General features: G+C 40.1%; 1 protein-coding gene across 8 annotated transcripts in view; it reads right to left on the bottom strand.

The window, feature by feature from the left end:
• LOC122577820 overlaps positions 1-20,338 on the bottom strand; it is a 266,738-nt gene that overhangs the window by 195,858 nt on the left and 50,542 nt on the right. For 3 of the 8 annotated variants that reach the window (XM_043749453.1, XM_043749450.1, XM_043749449.1), the window contains one exon: positions 17,952-18,963. In XM_043749453.1, the coding sequence (XP_043605388.1) occupies positions 17,952-18,084 (133 nt within the window). In that variant the 5' untranslated portion in view covers positions 18,085-18,963. The remainder of the gene's footprint in view (positions 1-17,951; positions 18,964-20,338) is intronic. The other 5 variants (XM_043749456.1, XM_043749455.1, XM_043749448.1 and 2 more) reach the window with 4 other exon arrangements.

Consider the following 20,338-nt stretch of genomic DNA (forward strand, 5'->3'; position numbering starts at 1 on the left):
CGTTACGAGATTACGCTTAGTATATAAACGTTCCCAATATTATTTATCCGACAGTTGCTTCATTTTTTAACGATCTGTAATCGCAGTACATCGACGTGTCACGAACACTCATTCAATTGACACGTCGTGTTCTCGTAGCGAAGTTTGGAGACGACCTCTCCTTGTGATTGTTGTACAATTCTCCTGCCACCGTGCTGTCGAGTTTCAGCGATTCGAAGCGAACCGCATCTTTCATGTCCCATCAAATTCAGGGCGTAAGTTTCTGCGAATGAAAATTCTCCTTGGGAATTGTTTACCTTGTTTGAAGATTGTTCGACCAACTGTCAACTCGGAATACTATTGCATAGTAAGTTGCAAATTGAAATCCACATCGTCTTACTTTATTCCGATTATTCGTATTGTAATTCGCGTCTTCACTCTTCTCCAATCCTGTGCACTTCGACAAGTACTTATGAAACTATAAACGAACCATAAACTCCGTGCTCGCAAGAGAATATTATGGATTATATTTTATATTATATCGTTAGTCAGTTAGTTCTCCGATCATGTAATAAAATGACAAAGAATTTGGAATGTACGATTATGGAAACAATTATTTCTTTGTTTATCTATAATTTTTAATTATTTTTTTATCATCACGATTGCTTGCGTTTCTGGTGTCAGGTACCTGCATAAAATACCTGCTTTCAACTTTTCGTAAAAGACAATTATTAATAATTGCGTTACGTATGAGTGTTAGCTTACGAAAGGGTTAACCATAGAATATATCAGTTACAAACAGTTGGACGAAAAACATGGAAGTCTGTATAAATGAGTTTCTTCGCAAGATAAAGATACGGTTACGTTGATCGTGGGCGCATTCGTATTTAAAGTGTCACGTCACGTTCTGTCGCGGTGGCATAATAAATTATTGACAGGATTCCGTGATTCCGCCGCAGAGAATTATGTATGCAAATAAGGCTGCCTTGAACGTGAGCGTCATTTCTGCGACAGGTTGAGTCACGGAAACGATTAAAAACTTGGACCAGCAACTCGGACTATAAAGTGGCAGAAACACGACCACTGATGGAAAAGTCAATCGGGGTCGGGTCGCTCGAAGGAAACTCCTAATTACCAATCGACCTCGTCCCGTCAATATTGGAAAACTGTTCGACTTAGCGAGAACCATTTTGCGCTGGCTACTTTTGTCCTATTCCAGGGAACCTTTCTCTTTTCACTTGGTTCGCGGATATTACTTTAGATGCCTTACGTTTTCGCCTCCACAATCGGGAAACACCGTTTCACCGTTGCCTTTCGCACCGTTACCTTTGGCTTAAGTAATTAATCAGAACGAAAGGTGGTTAGCCTCTGTTCCACCCGCATCTGTTTTCCATCTGCGTTGCCATGAGGATGTTGCTCGATGTGTTTCGGAGGATTTTATTCGAACAATTCTACGGATTTCGCAAATCTTATCATCGTATCTCAGAGGTGAACTTCCAGATTAATTACGCTTAATAAAATAGTTCAAACCTTTCGTAATATAATTACTTCCTGGCGTGAACATCTTTTCAGTAAGAATCAAACAAATTCCTAACACACAGTGAAATGAAAACCCTTTTATTACTCAACGGCCTGAAAGTGTAACGCAATTAGTAAATCGAATCTTTCATCACGTAATTATTTTTCCGTATAAATATCCCTTCGCCAAGAGTCGAAGAAATTCCGTTTTAGAAAAATTTCACAAATACTTACGGAAAAATTTCTATGAAAACAGTCTCCGTGGTCCTCTGGTCGATTCGGAGGCGTCCGTCGTCCTCGACGCTTTCACTTCTATTTTTTATCGCTTTCACGTGGCCCGGAAAAGCTTTTTGAGGAACCAGCCATGGTTAGAAGAGCACTCAGGACTCGCTCGATAACAGATGATGGTCCCATGCGAAATTGTCCGCCGCGACACACGTTTCTATCCCTTTTCGACTGCTGCGGCGAAACGCAAGTGGTCACCCACGCTGCGCTTCTTTTCTATATTTTTTCCGAATGAAAGGCAGTCTACCGGCCCGGCCAAGAGAAAGAATCGGCCGGAAGCTTTTGGAACAGGAGCCACACTTCACCGTGCATGCAACGGATGCAGCAGAGCCACTTTGAACAACTATCATAGCAGACTTGCTCATAGCTCACTTCCCTCCAGAACGTTGTTTATTCTACGTTTTTCTCTGTTTCACCGTGTTACCAGGATATAGCTACGCGAGTAAACAGTTTGCCATGGATTATGATGACCTTTTCGCGAAACAACCCTATTATCCCGCTATTTGAACGTAAAATACACCAAAATAAGAGGCTACATGGATACTCGTTCTCGTTGGTATTTATGGAAGAAAATATCTGTATTTTCTGTTTAATATTACTGAGATGAAATAAGTAAGTGGGAATCAAAGTGTCGATCAACCGAAATCGATGATTAATTACCGAAGTTTTGATATTGGAATAATTAAATTTGTCAAAATAACAAGTTCCAGATTTATCGTTTCTGCAAATATATAAAATGTTCGGTGATCTACGATTACGATTCTTCACACATCTCCGATTAGAAAAAAGTTGTTAATAACAGCTCATTAGAAATCTCCTAACGTTCCTACTTCTTTTACCTAGTGGCCTGATTCCGTTTAATTAAACCTGCTTGGTCGGAAAGGGTATCATCCCCCTGACCTAAAAATATCCAACTCGTGGAAAGTTCTCAGAGAGGCTGAAGTATTTCAAGTCTCTGAGAATCGCAATTTGTGGACGAACGTGTTTATCCCGAACTGTTTTCTTTATTTTCACGCTCGCGAAGAAGACAATGCAAAAACGCGGCGCGCACTGTGAAATGGTAATAACGTGTTTCGCAGCGCGATACGCTTAAGCATTCAACTGCCCGCGAGAAACCACTTCCGGAACAAATCTGCATAATTATGCGTCTCGACTTCGGCGCGTATCTCTCCTGCTTCTCGTTAAAGGCCTTCCCAAGCACTCGAAAATTGACTTTCCAAACGCACGATCCTTCACTCAGCTTCGTAGTCTGCTATTGCTATCACCATCGTATATCTCGTGCTAAACGAAATAATCTTAAACCTTTGTATTAGAATATCGAATCACACTCTCGAAGGAAGAACAGCATCCAAGGAAAACCTTCGTTTCAATTACCAAATTTTGTTTCAAGTTGTACAATTGAATATCCTTGGTAGACTGCGAATTTTTATGAATAAGAGTACTTAGGAATACTAATTGAAGAAGTAAGATCTAAATACAGATTTGTTTTGCCTATTCAGAATTATAAAAAGTATTCTATTTTGAATATTTTATACAATTTTCCACATTATCTGTATTCCGTGCAATTTCCATACCTTTAAATTTCCGGTTTCACGAAAATTCCACAGTCCTATCGCTAGGATCAATGCCAGTCCGCGATTATTTTCAATGCCTCGTACATATCATCTCGACGATTTTCACCGAATTTTCAGTCGACACAATCACAAAAGTAAACAGACAACCAACCTTTTGCGTGAACGTAAAATAAATGACAAGACGAGGGGTTAACGAGACGCAGCTTGACCACATCGATAGTCGATTTATTACGAGCTCACTGGTTTGAAGATTCGAGATAACGTGCATAACGCGAAGGTAGAATAACAGCTCGAACGAAATCGGAAATCCAGCGTTTTCGCCGTTGCTCGAAGGAAAATTCTCTGGGCGTTAATCCGGCGCTTTTGTTCAGCCGCTCGTAAAGGAATCCAGAAACTCGATACAACTAGAGGAAAACCGTAACGGTGAAAAAGACCCGGAACACAGAGGTTTTTTTCCACACCAGGCTCTCTGTCTCCGATAGTCTGCAACGAATCCTCTCGAGAATTTCAGATAGAAGCAAGGTGATCAAACGACGCGATCACAGGGATATTTCGAGTCGGTTTTCGCAGCAGGACAGAAGCACCGGTAACGATCCCAACTTGCACAGAAAAAAGTTATTAGTTTTAAATCCGTTTCGACTTTCGTTCGCTGTCTTTTTAAATCGACTCTCCCTTTTTTATCTCGTTCGTATTGGGAATATTGTGAACGATGATTCGGCGTTAAACAAATATCAGGTGTGATGTTCGGTAAAAGGAACTGGAATATTCGATTCCAACGAAAATGCACAGTTCTCTCTGATCTTTTTATCTCTTCATATATACGATTTCGAAGTTTCTGTTAAATTTATAAATTGATTATTTCTACATAATTCTAATTTCTCTATCTATTACTGTCTTGTTGCTATCATTGCTGCATACTTTATCGTGCTCACTAGTACTGTATGAATAGCAACAAATGATTGATATCAATCATTGTATAATACGTTATTAGGTATTGATTTATTTGGACATTAAAGTATTCATCACGGATTATTAATTATTGGAAAAGTAATGAATAATAAGGCTTGGCTTGCGTGAATATAATTATCGAGCGAACGCGAGTTATCATGCTAATATGATTACAAATATAAAACCAATATTTGATCCGCTGCTAATAGAACTTGATCCGTTATTGAGAAAGTATTATTCAAACTGTTATAATTTCAAAAGTATCATCGATTGGTCACTCGAAAAATTCTCAACCATCTTTCCAATTGAATTTCTCTATCACGTCTAAGGCGCAGAATCTCCGTGTATCCGAAAATATCGAGCTACGTGGAATTCAGAATGGAAGATAAAGGAAGAATGATTATGACCAACGCAAAAAATAAGAATGACGTTCTCAGAAGTCGTCATAGCGGAAGCGCTTGAGGGAAATAGGGAAGCGGTCAAAGAGTTTCTCTGTACGTCAAGAAATTTTCATTCAAGACGGTCAATCGTTAGGGAATTCTCGAGGTTCCACGAGCTTCGATATTTTCCTCGACTTCCCAAACGAAAGAGATTACCCGGCTCTTTTCGAATCTCCGCCCTTTTCGACCAATTCCGGGCATTCGTTGCGCGATCTCGCGCGATCTTGCAGCACACTGCTAGGTAAATTTGCCGAAACGATGCCCAACATCCGGATTTAGCTAGCAGGAGAAAACATTCGCATAGCCAACCTCTAAGGGCAAACTCTCCATTTAATCGTGGAATCTAAGTTTACGGAAGCATCCTCTCACGGGAGAGCGAAATGGAATCGCATGGGTACCAGAAACGAAAGATATCGCGGTATTATTCGACAGAAAGAGAGAAATCCACCGGCGGAAACTATTATTTCCTCGGAAATCGCAATCGACTTTTGGTAACCCAAAGCGTCGCCGTATTTATAGTCTCCACTGATTCGAGAATTCATCGAGAGTCTTGCACATTTTCCCAAATGGAAAATCCTTGCTGCTTCGGGGGAGGAAAAGAAAGATAACTCGTTCATTTATGAGATATTACGATTTTACGAGCGGAGCTCATGACGGAATCCAGCTGTTCCCAGGTTCTCCTGTAAATGCGAAAGTCAAGGGAAACAGCTTGATCACGAGCGGTGATATCGATGACTTTGGTGCGGGAAAACGCGTGCGTCCGCTCGTAAACGAGATATTGCAGCTTTCACGGCGTACCAGCCAACGGCCTACTTATCCGCGTGCATCAACAAAGTGGCTACACGTTAGATCTCGCAACGTTTCTCCACGTACTGCTCTGCAACATGAGCATAAATCTTGATTAAAATAGACCGATCAACTTTTTCAACGTCTACGGTTTACGGCTGTGTCGGGGCATTGCATTTCACGTTGGAACAGTTTCGCGGATAGTATGCAGTGAGACGGTTGAGATAAAAATGGTTGTCACGAGCGAGGAGATTAGGTAGTTTTAAGCAAACATAAAATTTGTAAAAAAATTGGGTACACAAAGTTATACGCAATTGGACCACATTAACTACGTATAACTTCATCTACCAAAATATGTAATTTTACATCTTATTCACTTCTTTTATCAGATGTTCTTTATAGGATACATTATCCAACAAACGAATAAACAAATTACCATCGTGTTTCTATTGTACTTTCTCAACCTCAAGATAAAAATAATTCAATTACAGGCATCGTTTATTTACACACGTATGCATGTTTCGTCCTTCTAATCGAACGTTTACCATCTCGTTTCCGCTCCTCGAACCCTATCGATTTTCCGCAACAGCAATATACAGTAATGAAAAATGCCACCTCGATCGAAATAGCTTCATCGAGTGTGTATAAAACTCATCAAAGGATCATGGCTCCGATGAGGAAGAAAATGCGGGCAACAGGAAAAAGGAGAAAGAAAGAAGGAGAGCACAGTTTCCCCGGAGGACGAACGAAATTTGCAGCGGGGCTCTGTTTGCCGTAAAGATTAAGCTTCACGCGGCCGCGGAATTTCTCGTCTCTTCGAGACGGTAGCTCCGCAAAAATCGTTTGCCGTGAGAATAAACAGGGAACCCGGGTATATCTGCGGCAGCCTCGTGAAAAGCTTAAGCAACCTTTTCTCACTGAGAGCACCGAATATTGCGAGCCACGAGGTTTCGCGTGGTCGAGGGAACAAGTAATCTCGTCTCCGACTCTTGCCTTATCGGATCGTCGTTTAGCGTAAAACGGGACGAAGCGACGCGACGCCTCTTCCCGTTCCGGTTTACGACCAGCGTGGAATTAAACGGTAGACGTTGCTCGAAGATTTCGTCGAATTCATTGGTAAGCTTCTTTTTCCCGTATGATCACAGATAAAGAAACGTGTACGGTAAAAACCGGATACGAAATTGAGATGTGACTCGATGTCGATGCATTGAGAATAAACTATTGATATTATTTTTATGTGAATACTTTATAGGAGGAATTTCGACAAACATTGACAAAAATTGAGAGGAGATTTTAATATTAGAAATTAACGAAGTTCCAATGAATTTTAAATGAACTGAATAGCTGACAACTTGAACGTCCATTGGAATGAAATTTATATATTCTATTGGAATATTTGTTTTACCAGAAGAATTTTACTAAAAGAATATTGTTACAGGTACTACGAAAGAATGATCGTACTAAGAAGGAGGGCACGAAACATGATTTCGCAATCAGTATTTATTTTCCAATTCGCCGAATTCATACTTTCTCCATATAGTAATCTGGCACGAAACCATATCATTTTTCGTTTGCATCGGTCGAAGTTAAAATAAACGCGAATAAAGAATCGCTGATCCATTAATTAACCATGGTAAAAGCAAAACAGAAAAAAAGGAATTATCTTATTCGCGCAGAGCGTATTATGAGAAACGCAGCAAACGCAGCCAAGAGAGCTGATTCAAACGGTTTAATTGGCGCAACCGGAAAATTCTCGTTATCCTTCGACTTTGATTTTTTCTCCTTTGCAGCGATCCTATAGCGTTACTTTGAATATCATGTCCGAGATGGGGCTGCAATCTTACGCGTTTTATGGCGGTTATTAAAATTCAAATTCAACGATGCAAATGCACGCTAAATTAAATCAAGATGGTTCTGTTGCGTGGTTCTTTTTTCCAGCAAAAAAATCCGAATATTTATGAATTAATTCGAAACGCATGTGCAATGTGTGACTTTTCACTCGTATAACGAATTAACTCAAAGAAACGAACGAATGAATAATAAATTTCGCATCGAAGAAGGCCGTAATGTACATACAGCATAAAGACCAAATGAAAGAAATCGAGATCAAAGATCGTCATAAATCAAGCTATAACAAGTTTGCTTTATCTCGTGTGGCCAAAATTGAGACGTATTACCATCCTACTCCTTATTCTCTCATTTTGTCTTTCTTCTTATCTAAAACCACTGTTCCACGGTTCACTGCCTCGTTGCGTGTTCCGCGACACGTGCAGGCATTGCTTAATTTTCACAAAACAAGTAGATTGTACGACTGTGCTTAGTACCACGCAGCAGAGATGCAATCAAACGAAGCGGTAGATAGTACCTACGTAATATGTACTAATTTGAATCGTACCTAGGTCCTTGCTTCATTTGTTTGTGAAGAGTTCATTTCCTCTAAAAACTCTTCGCCAATTTTTGCCAGATTTGCATAATAAACTGAAAATTACCGAAATAAGGTAATTAACCGTAGACGGATGGACTGCAATTAGAGCGCGCAATGATTTATTGTAGCAATTGACGTTACGCGTATCGCGATTCTACGCCGAAAGCGCAGAATGTAGCTTGGAGGATGCGTGCATTCTCAACGCCTCTGGATACGATGGCGCAATTCCAGAGGTTTCAAATGACATCGCGTCAGCGACGATACGATCCTCTGCAACTTGGACGAGTTGACGATCACGTGAGGTGGCCTGAAATCACGACGAACCGACGCTGGATGACGAGAAACGGGGTAGAGACGAGCCAATTGTATCGCCAGCGCCAATTCCACGAGTCCGTGACTAATTGTCCTTGCCCAGGCTGCGAGTTACCAGCCGCTATTGAACGATGACGAGCGCTTGAAATTGCGCGCCTCGACGCCGGCTGCTGACCCGACTAATTTTCTCCGTTTCTCGTTTTTCGTCCGATCGATGGATTCTCCAATAACGAAACGATTTAACGTTCATAGAGAAAGAAGAATTTCACAACGATCATTATCGATAATTTTATACATAGAACAGAATATATTTTTACGCGAAAGGAAAATTCTTGAGAAACATAAATTATGCTGCAGCAAATCGACTTCTCAGTGAAAATCAAAACTTGGTCACTGTAAAACAGTTATTTTTTCCTCTCTCACTTTCCTCTTCGAACCCATCGACATACTCATAAATGAGAAATACAACCAACAGAAAAATGAAACAACGAGCACATCACAGTCAACCAAACAGAATCCAACCAAATTTACTTAACACACACGCAGATTTTCACCTTGGAACACGCCAATTAAAACACAATATCATACTGTACAAATACCAATGCATGTATAATACAAATAAAACTGCGAAGGAACGCGAAAATCTCTTGTTCCATGGAATTCTCCCCACAATGAAACGTAATTTCATGAGCATGTAGCAACAAAGTTTGTAGAATTAAACGAGAGATACAAGCATGATTTTAACCCTACACGGGATTAACAGGTAGGATTAACGAAACGTGAACAATGGACCACGTAAATAGTTGATTGGATAATGCTAGCCGGCGATTAAGGACGATTTATTATAAGGCATAAAGCTCTTGGCAAGCTACGAGGTGGGATGAGACAAACTGTGCCCCACCTCGTATAATTGCTCGCGTTATCTGCGAGGTATTACCGTCGTGGACGCTAATTAACATCGATAAACAAATTATACTGGCAGCTTGAGCTGCGCTGCGCGGAACCTTAGCCAAACGAAAATAGGGTTAATTGAATAACATAATTTCTTAATTAGTACGAAGAGAAAGAAGAGAGACGTAGGTCGATGAGAGCGATCGTTATTACGCTCGTGGCGAATCTACGAGCAACCGGCTCGATGTTATATTTCAGAGATAATTTCACCGCTATCGGGGCTGAATGATAACAAAATTACAATGATTATCATATGGTAATGTGATTCGCCGAAGGACTGGCGCCAGTCACGTGGCAAATTACCGCGTTCTCTAATCCACGCTCTGTGCCGACCTATCCACCGTATAGAGTGCACATACATATGTATGTATTATCGCTGTGTACGAAGGATGAGTTACCTGGCACAGTCATCTACATTTCCAGAAAGATTAATTTCAAACAAAATATAAAAACTGCTTCTTGAAGAAAATTATTCGTTAGTGGAATTAATAATCTATAACAATAATAATACAAAATATAGTACAAAAGTTTTAAATCATTCGCGTTACTGATCATACGATAAAAATTAGATATTTAAAATATGTCTCCACATATTATTATAAAGAAACGAATTTTAAGATATTTGTTTCATTGTGTAACTTGCACAATGAAACCTTTCTTGATTTATAAATGTTACTGCAATTTATGCAAGTCTAATCTAATTGTTACAGAATACGTATGAGATTTAGTTAGAGTTTAGTTAAGAGACGAAAGGAAATAAAATCTGGAATCAATTTTGTGAGAAACTAAATAAAAAATACCAAAGATATTTTCGACAAGTACATGTATTCAAAAATTGTATCTTACCTGACGATACATTTATCCCACGAAGATAATTAATATTTTTCGATAAAATTAAGTATCCATTTCGTATCTTCGTTGATTTCTCAGTGTGGAATATTCCTGTTTGATCTATGCGTCAGAACCAGGTCCTGATGACCTAAGACTCTTACACAATATATAACTGTTTATGATGTCGTAAACCAAAACGTGAAAGACCGTTAAATGGTTCATGGCGTCTACTTGTTCAATCATGGTACGTTTACACGCGTCGCATTCGTATATTCATTTGTGCAACTATCCAAAGCGAGGAGGGTTATGTTAACAACATACAACGTAACTTGGCAGCATTTCATTAACCAAGCAACGTCTAAGAAGTCGCTTTATCACCATTCGAGCTGAGAATAGACGCATCATAAACCGGAATTCTTGGAATACTGAATTCCTCTGGCTCCAATTTACCACGAGCAATACGTTACACTTGTATTTCGAGAATTCTGCCAGAGTTCTAGGCATTTCCCTCAGAAATACCTTGCTGGATAACCAGAATTTAGAAGAATTTCGTTTATTCTCTTCTATTCAGGTTTAAACTCGAGAGCCATTAAATCGGATAAAGAACAAACAAAGCGTTTGTTCTTGATAAAATTTACTTATAATTCACGCAAACAAAATTCCTACGAGTGTTTTCCACGGTATAAAATAGACAATTGGTATTACGCTATGTCGGTTTGAAAGCTCAACGAGAAATCGCGACGAATTAGAACCGCAAAGCAACGCGGACGAAATCTTCTACTAGCAATGAAAGTTGTTAATTTTAGTTTAAGAAGCAAGGCAAGCTTTGACGCAGTCGGACTTCGTCGTGGTTCCCTAATTTGCCCGCTGAATTTCAAAGGTATAGTTTCGAACGTTGAATCGTTTCTTCGAAAGTGCCAAGGTATCGAAGGAATCGTAACAATCCTCAACTTCGCTCGAGAAAATACGATAGAGCGATAGAAAGAGAAAGAGAGAAAGAGAGAGAGAGAGAGAAAGAAAGACACAAGGAGAGAGGAACACGGGAGAGAACGAAGGGATAGTTGCAGAGTGTTGGGCTGTGGAGACAAATTGTCGAACAGTGCTTGCGGTCCGACGTACACATGTTCACCAAAGTTAGGTTACATTTAGAAAACAGGATTACAGTTCGCTTCAGAACGCTCGTCTGGCTATCGCACGAGGTTGAAGACTATGAAACTGCAATGCACCTGCACACTGGACACGCAGGTGGTCTTCCGGGGTTCGTCCACTTTGTTTCCACTGGCGGTTTCCACGCGAACGTGGTCAAACTTCGCGTCAGCCTGCGAAATCCTTGGGACCGAGCCTGTTGTTGCTATTCCACGCTCTGTCCTTTTGGACATATAGACTAATTAGGTATGAAAGGATATGAGGTAACGCTAAATGAAGATGTCTCGAAAGTAGAAGCGAGTCTTTGCGATGCAAGTGCATAAGAAGAATTTGTGGTAAAGCTATTGCGATCTCTGTGCTTTGGATTGAATTGGAAATGAAAATTCAGCTTCAAAGAGAAATGTAGCACTTCGTGATTTGCTTAAGGCCTTAAATAAGAAACTGAATGTATAGCCTCATTCGAAGCAAGCAGGTTGCAAGTTGTTTGAATCCAAGTAGCTTAGTCTTAAATTGACATTCGTATACACAAACCAAATTATTTGGTTTGAAAGTCTTTTAAATTGGAATAACCTGAATTCAAATGGATATTTCATGAGAAATAGATACCTAAATTGAAGTAAAACCTAGAACATCAGACAATTTAGTGGTTTGAATCCAGTTTACGTATCATCAGTATCGTTGGTGTTGGTTAAGTATTAAGATTTGAAATAACATCTTTTGTTTGCAAAGTATCGAAGTATCGTACGGAGGTGTACAGGTTACGTTGAAGGAACATTTCAGCAGCACTCTGCGTCTCAATGTTCGGGTCGCAATATTCAGTTTACCAGGTCATGTTCGTTTGAGTTTACCGAGGAGAAAACGCTGTATAGGTTCCTTTCAAGTTTGCAAGCACGTTTCATTATGAATACAGGAATTGTTGGTTCGAAATTGCTTATGGAGGAAAGGCGATCATCAATATTGGATTCCTCTATGTGAAGACACGCGCTGGAATAAAGAGGGACATCGTTTCCCTTTTTCACGTACGTATTCTACGTGTCCTTTCTTTGAAAAAGCAAACAAGACCTCACCGTGTTTGCCCGTCTAACCTAGGCGTTTTCTTCTTCGCAAACTTTTCCGAATATAACGTTTCCTGCGCTATAGAAAAGCATCAAAACCGTTCTCCCATGGTTTCGTATTATATAGTGAATCATAAATCCAGTAGTCGTTTCTCTGTAGATATACTCATTAGACTTCGAAATTTATCGCTTTAAAAGAAACAATGTAATAAACGTGAAGCATAATCTTTCCTTCCTTTCACAATATTTGTTTGACAATGTCTTAGAACGTATTTTAATTTCACTATCATTGAAAGTAAAAGCATCAACGAATTTCCACATAGCGTAATATTAATGTGAAAGCAGAGTAAATCAAGTTTCTGTCAAATCGAAAACTACTTTACTAAATTAAATATTATAATCCAATTCTATGAGAATTCTTTTTTTTTCTTTTTTTTTTTTTTTGCCAGACCGAATATTCGAAATATCGTCGCTATATCTTTTTAATTAAGAATGAAAGGAAACTTTGATCCACAGTGGTAGCTTGCGTACCACAATAAGCGTTATCCATACTAAATAGACACAGATGAATAGTCGAGACGAAGGTAATTAATTAATTCGTCTCACGATCTGGTATCACCGTTGGAACTTGTTAATGAAACAATGTAATGAAACTCGTGAACGGATCAAAGTTTGATTCGTGAGGAAAATTCGAAACCGGTATAGGAACCGCAAAAAGATGGGCCAGCAAACGAGAATGGAGGAACGTGGAGCCAGGGCCACTTAGCCTAGGAAGAGGATAGCAATGAAGGCGTGACGAAAGAGGGCCGTTTAGGTTCGTAAGAACTTACGAGCAGCCCGAAATGACCGCAGCATTCGGCCTCATTCGACCGAGCTGACTCTTGTTGCCGCTTCACGAGTAGTTCTGCCTCAACTTTTTTTTACTGCCTGCCTTCATTTGCTAGAAGAAACTTTCCGCCATGATGGCGAACGCAATTGCGCAAAGTCGTTCAACTTCTTGAAATTTCTTCTTTTTCCATCTTTCGTTCTCTCTTTTCCCTTTCTTCCGCTCGCAACGAACTAAGTGGACCGATCCAGCATAGAATAACAATCAGACGAAGACTCGTCGTCACCAGGTCGCAACGGTAGATTGAATTTCATTTTGAGACTCAGCGGACCTTTTCTGAACTTGACCTCGCGCTTTGCGAAGGCGATCGATTGGCTGGTAACGTTGCAGAGCAACAAGAACCGGAGTAATTTAAATGCGAATATTTATGAAGAAAACCTTTCCTGAGGAAATCATATCCTTTCGAGAAGAGGGAAAAGGCGAATTTAATAGTAAAAAAATATTTATGCTTCACGAAGCGTAACGGTGTTTTAGATTTCATATTTTGCTCGAGTAAAGAGAAGAAAAGTTAATGATACCCGGTAACGCGACGATGTGAATATTTTATTTAAGATGCGTCTTGCGTTAATTATCGATGTTAAAATTCCTCGTATTAGCAGTTGAGTAACATGATTCGGTATTTGGGTTACATCCGAAAACTTTCCCGATATTATAAGAGGAAGTTGTTATTATACGTATGTTATACAATACGAGCAACAATTATCGAAGTAATTATCGTTGACAATTAACGTAGAACGGATGAAATGCAATCACTTAACCTACCGTAGAGTCTAATAGAATCTAACGCTTCTTCTGTTGACTTTTCGAAACTTCGACGAGAATAAGAGAACACCGGATAAAGCGACGAAAGGGGATAGCAGCGTCTCTTAATTAATTAAAAACATTTAAAGTAAACCTCTCAAGCTAAGGTCGATACCGACACCAGAGAACGTCTTCTTCTCGCTATAACTTGGTCCTACTCTTGGATCGTAGCAAATCTTCATCTTCTTCCTCTGGCACAAGATACGCGCATTCGTTCGTCTCGCGCGCGCACACAAATTATTAGAACGACTCTCCATCTCTCTCGGGTACTCTTGCTATCCCACCGTTAATTAGAGTACAGTCTGCTACTGACGACAACCAACTGCAAAGGAGAATCTTCACCAGCACGCCCTTTCCTACACTCCACTACTTCGTCACCCCCACCACCCTCGTAGCTATCCTACGACTGATCCTTACCGCGATGTTTGTGGCTTGAATTATTCCACCGAATCTCTACACGACTCGTGAGTGCCCTTTGAGCGGACTTATAAGGCTAGCTTAGATCCTAGAATGGTCCAACCGGGGTTATCTCCGAGTTGTTTCAGAACAATCGCTCACAAGTTTCCATATGAGACGGACTGACTGAAAGAAATGTTTTTTTGGGCTAAGAATGTTCGTTATGGTAGGAATTAAAAGTCTCGAGACACAGAAATGTAAATACAAACGTAAATTGATGAACGAGTGACGCTTTCGTAGGAGTTACTGCGCTGTCTGACCATACATATATCTGTTCTACTTGCTCGACGCTAAACGGTATACGTTACAAATGAATTATTTAAAACGTAACGTGAAAGTTTCAATGAATCTTTGCAGATATGATTAGACACGTCAGCTCTACAAAATTGTTCAATTAATATTCTATTTTGTAAAATTTTACAATCAAATCCGTATTTAATAACTGATGAAATATTTAATAATAGAAGCATTGACGAAGGAGTTTGTTCAGATGAGGTAAATTTGACAAAGTTTAAGCAGGAGGATAAGACCTTAATATCTCGCAATCGAGTACCGCAAATGATTAAGCCCCATTTGTGGTCAGCCTGTGCGAAGTTTCAAACTGGGCGACATCTCTCTGAACGGTATAAACTCGTATCAGTAATCGTAGATATATCCGCAGGAAATCGAGTTACTTCGCGCACGTTTAGAATTGATTTCCAACCTGCAAAGCTGCTATATCTTTTCAGTGAACGGCCACGCGATTACTTTTCGATCCGATCTACGTGATCACTGAAACGCGAACGCCGTGTTTCAAGCATAAAAGATACCGTCTTCAGAGCGTGATAATTCGATCTCCGCGTGATGCATTGTTATTGATCGGCAAACAACTGGTCTCGCTTCTATAAACGTTAATAAAAAAGAATCGCATGTGCTGGTCGTTAACAAATGCGTCTCGGCGTGGCTTTATCCTTCGCTGTTGACGAATGATCCAATCTCAATAAGTGAAACGAGTTTTCGAGAATAAAAAACAACAACGAACAGCGTAACTTTTCTACCTTAACAAGAATGTGTGCTCGCTTGAGCGATCATGCAACGATAATCTCGCTAATTAATAAGTTTCTCTTTCACCGACCGAAACAATCAACAGCTAAAACATAAACGAATCGCCACGGGAATTAACAGCTTCCACGGTTCGTTACATACCTAACTGACTTGATTCATTGAGAATAAACACGGCTTGGTTTCACTAACGAATCGATTGTCAATATATCACTCGAAATCTCGTCTAATAAAGTCGCCAGTTTCTTCTACAGGAAATATCAACACGCTTGTCCATCATCCAAATCGACAACTTGCAACATGAGCAAATTTACACGAAACTAGCCTGATTAAGAGACATCGTTGAAATATTCGCTTACCGAATCGAATTTCTGTCGAGATTTGTGAGAAACGTGGCCAGGAATTTCATTAGGGGGAACGGGAAATCGTCTAGAAAGATGACGCGCGGCCGCTTGCTGGAGATGCCAGTGAAAACGGATTGAGCGCGGATTGATCGTCACACTTGACCCGAATCACCGGGCGCTGATTAAAACACGGCACGGCTCGCAGATTTTCCTATTTGTCAACGACACGTGTCGTCGCGATCTGGTCGCGAAACTTCTCATATCCGAAGAATTATTAGCGAGACCTGGCCCGGTCGAGCCGTTCAACGCGTGTGTAATCCGAGATATATCGGTGCCGTTGCAAATCATCCTGCTGCGCCAGCCCTTTTCTTCCTCCCTATGTCGTTTCCCTTTTCCTGCGTATCGGCTTGCTTGTCGCCCGCGCACAAGCTCGACGCGCCATTAATTGTACTCGTTTGCGAAGTTCCGCGCGAGCATCGCACTGAGTTAATTGACGCGATCAATCCGACGCTTTCCCCAGTGCGGCAACTGCACAACTGATTGGCGAACTTTAATAAAAAAAAAAGAAGCGAAATGTAACAAGCACATAAAGAAGTTGCCAATGAACATTGCAGTAAATGAAGTCGTATATGTGATATATGAGGTGCTCAGAAGCCATATCGATCGATACGATAAGTTAAAATATAGAGAAAGTGACCGCATTCAAATTCCGATTGCAATCTACGATTATCTGTACGACCTTCTTTCGACAAAGTGAGTCATACATTTTTTGAGAAATCGAACAGTAATTATGTTTCTGATTAATCAAATTGAGAAAACCGCAAAAGTGAAATTAGTCGGTTTAGCGTCTGAGAAGATTGTAAAGATATATTCTTTTCGTTACAAGCCAAATAAAGTCGAAAGAAAGAAGTGAATAGCGAAAAAGGCAGTAGAACAGCTACAATCCAATTTTACAAATTCCATTATTCACAATCGATCTTTCAATCGCTGTAACCGGTATTTCAAGTAGCTAAAAATTGCAGTTTCTGATGTTTTCATTTCCCCATTCGCCGACACGAAATGAAAAACGTGACGAGCTGCGAAAATATGTAAACCGAACGCGTCGATGCCGTTATTTGTAAGTCAAGCAGCCACTAGACGGGACCAGCGTCGTTTCAAGATCAAGCGGGGTTGAAAAGAAATTGCACGCGCGTGAGGAACTCCTCTCTCTTTCTCTCTCTTTCTTCTTCTTTTCCTCATGGAATATGAATCGTTGGAACAAGGCATGAATGAACGACGTTACTCGTGTTTCATAGCCTACGACCAGGTGTAGTAAATTTTCCCGTTTCATTTTTCACGAGTCTTAAACATCCTCGAGATTGTAAGTATCGCCAATTAGACGACGTGCATGGCGTTAACAACGAGAATACAGTTGAAATTTAGCAAGAGTTCAGGTAACGAGTAATTAATTCGACTGGTTTACGAGGGTCATATGACATGACAGTCATAAATTATATTCATATGTACACAGGATTAATGAAATATATTTTCGGAATTTTTATTTAAGAAAAGATTGGAAGTATTCATGCTGTGGAAACACGATAGAATAGAACAACAAACGATCTAATCAAAGCAGAAATTGGAAAATCACAGATTGAACGTAGCGAATGATCCGGTAAATTTTTCGTTGGAATTGAAATTTTATGTAACAGGGGATTTTAATAGAAAGTGACGTTTATCCACATAACGGGTTCCCGCACGTTTTTGTTTTCACTTTTATGAATTACGTGGTCATTCTGCATTCCATAATCTCGCGTTCTATGCATGCACGTAATATTCTTCCTTTGTGCCGTAATTAAATTTATACGATTGAGTGAACCGTTGCACGTTTAAACGAGGGAAACTATTCCATCAATGTTCAGGGTGTAATATACACGAGAAACTTTGTATAAATATCTGCTTCCCGCATTCCAGATTTTTCGATATAAACGAACAAAAAAAAAAGAACAACTTTTTTATTTCACAACTCACTTTGTCAGAAAAAATCATCAAAGTAGCAAAACTACTGGTAAAGTCAAATTCACGATTGAAGAACGAAACGTGTAAGAACGAGCGATTTTCATCAACATTGAACATGATCGCAGTTTATGATACAATCTCTACGAAAGATTTATAGTAAAAGAAAGATACTCACTGTAAGAGCCCACGTAGATCGGCGTCCATGTGACCTGAGAGTGAACGAGCGTCGTAGCCACGAACAGAACAGTGCCGAACCACGCACTCAAACGAGTCGCACTCATCTCACTAACAGCCTCGACAATCGCCATTTCCCACGTTTCAATCAGTTCTCTGCCTTAATATCATCTTTACCGACGTTTCCGTCTCTACTGTCGATTTCTTTTCTTTAAACACCGATCCGCTGTATCGTCGATTTTATTTCTACCCCGAACAAACATAGCCAATAATTCTACAATATTTCGCCTTATACTTCGTTTAATCTCTTTCTCTGATTATTCTGGTAATCTAAGTACGAACTGCCTCCGTTCCACCCTCCTCCGGCAACTAGTTTCAAATACGTAAAATCAAATACGTGAAAATTATACAACAAAATCGAAGTCGTGTATCTAGATTTATCAACGTAACGTTTAAACGAATCGTTCATAAGTAATTAGCCGCGCAAGTAGTAAGTTAAACTCGCGGTGATTTCGTACAGTCGACACAGACTTGGAGAGGTTAATGATCCGTGAACGAGCATCTGTTTTCGTGCGTTTCGAAGTTCGCGGTTAAATTGTCCGTAGTATTATCGGCTTTGAAATTAGAGAAACTTTTGAATTAGCGCCACTTTATTCCGCATCCTGTTTTTCATCTTGCCGGGGCGACGATACGACGGAACTTTGTCCCGAGTTACTTTTCATCGCGACAGAGTCTTCATTTCCACGTCAGTTTTGATTTACGCGGGGCTACACCTCGCGTCTCCTTCCCTGAAACCACGTTCTTCTGTTTCATACGCGTGCACGATCATCACGAATGAAAAATCTGTGCCCTGTCGCCCCGTTTCACGGTCTCACAAAGGCGCGTCACGATACTTTGTTTCTACACGAATACGTTCGACCTCGGTTCAATCTCCACACCACGATTTTCGTTCGGCCTTTTGTCTCTGCTCTCTCCACGTTCTCGCTATCTTTGCTGCGAGATTGTGATTTTGTCTGCAACAAAACCGAAAAGCAAAGGATTTCGTTAGAACAACTATACAAGTGACTGATTCTAAAGAAATATAAAGGAAACAAATATTGTTTTATTTCTATTCAGAATCTTCATGAGCGTGTAATATAAAAAGGGAAGAATTTATAAATCCTGAAGCACTGATGGAATATTCTAGATCCCATCTAAGAATCTTTCTCATGTCAAGTTTTATACGATTATCATCCTTCCTCCTAATTTTTCATTCTGTTAGATCAACTCAAATTTTCTCTACTTCCCTTATAAAGTTCTGTTTGAGAGATAGGTACACAAAATCTACATTTTTTTTGTCATGCAAAGTTAACCATTTGATCTTCTTTGACCCTTTTCTTTTGCTAACCTTTACCCTCCTTAACATCGTTATAGCGCATACTTAACAACTCACTCTTGCGCTATTAATTTTCTATGAGCTTATCGATCATTCGAACTTCTGTTTTCTTCTCAGTTCTCATCAAACAATGTTACATCAAACATCATTAAATATCGCACGATCTATTGAAAATAAGGAAGATTTTTCAAAATAACGCCTCCAATTTACACTGTCAGCTGATGTACTAATTTTTAAAAAATCCAACGATTACTTAATTCGCTTCACGGTAAACATTGTTTGACGAGTGAAATTTTCCACCGACTTTCATTATCGTAGCAACGTGCATCGAATCCCAATAAGACGTTCTTGCGGCATCATACGCTCGATAATGAGCAGAATCCGTACAAAACATACTGAATACTTCTGACAGGTCGGATCCCAGCCGCGTACAATGATATTCGCGTTTTCATCCCGCGGAAAATGTCGTCAATGTCTCGTTAGCGTATCTCCATCGGTGTGAGGGATAAGTAAGACACGGCATTATCGATCGTCGTGTTTTGCGGGCATCTAGAGTGACCGTGATATCTAAGATGTTATACGAGAGATGAGAAGAGGATGGTTATAATGAGATAGAACGGAGCATGTAATACCTTAGCGCTTCATAACGTGACAAGACGGGGCGAAGTCGCCGGTTTTAACCTGTTATTTACTCGTTATCTCACCATTTTCGACCTGACCCCTTGCCCCAGCCGGCAGTTATGGAAGCTATCGTTGTACCAGACAACTTTACCGAGAACATCCACCGATTGTATCCTTCGCGGTCTTCCTCTTCTACTTACCGCGTTCTGTCTGACCATATGCTGACTTATCTACTTAACCGTTGGTGATCAAACTTTGGACATTGCCAGTGCATTTTCCCCGATATTGAAGCGAAGTATACTACGTCTTGGGACGAAATTGAACACCTTTCGAATGTTTTTGATTCGATAGGATTGAACGATTGAGTGGTTCACGCTAAGACAAATATTCGG

This window comes from Bombus pyrosoma, linkage group LG2 (genome assembly GCF_014825855.1).
Source record: "Bombus pyrosoma isolate SC7728 linkage group LG2, ASM1482585v1, whole genome shotgun sequence".
Taxonomy (NCBI): Eukaryota; Metazoa; Arthropoda; class Insecta; order Hymenoptera; family Apidae; genus Bombus; species Bombus pyrosoma.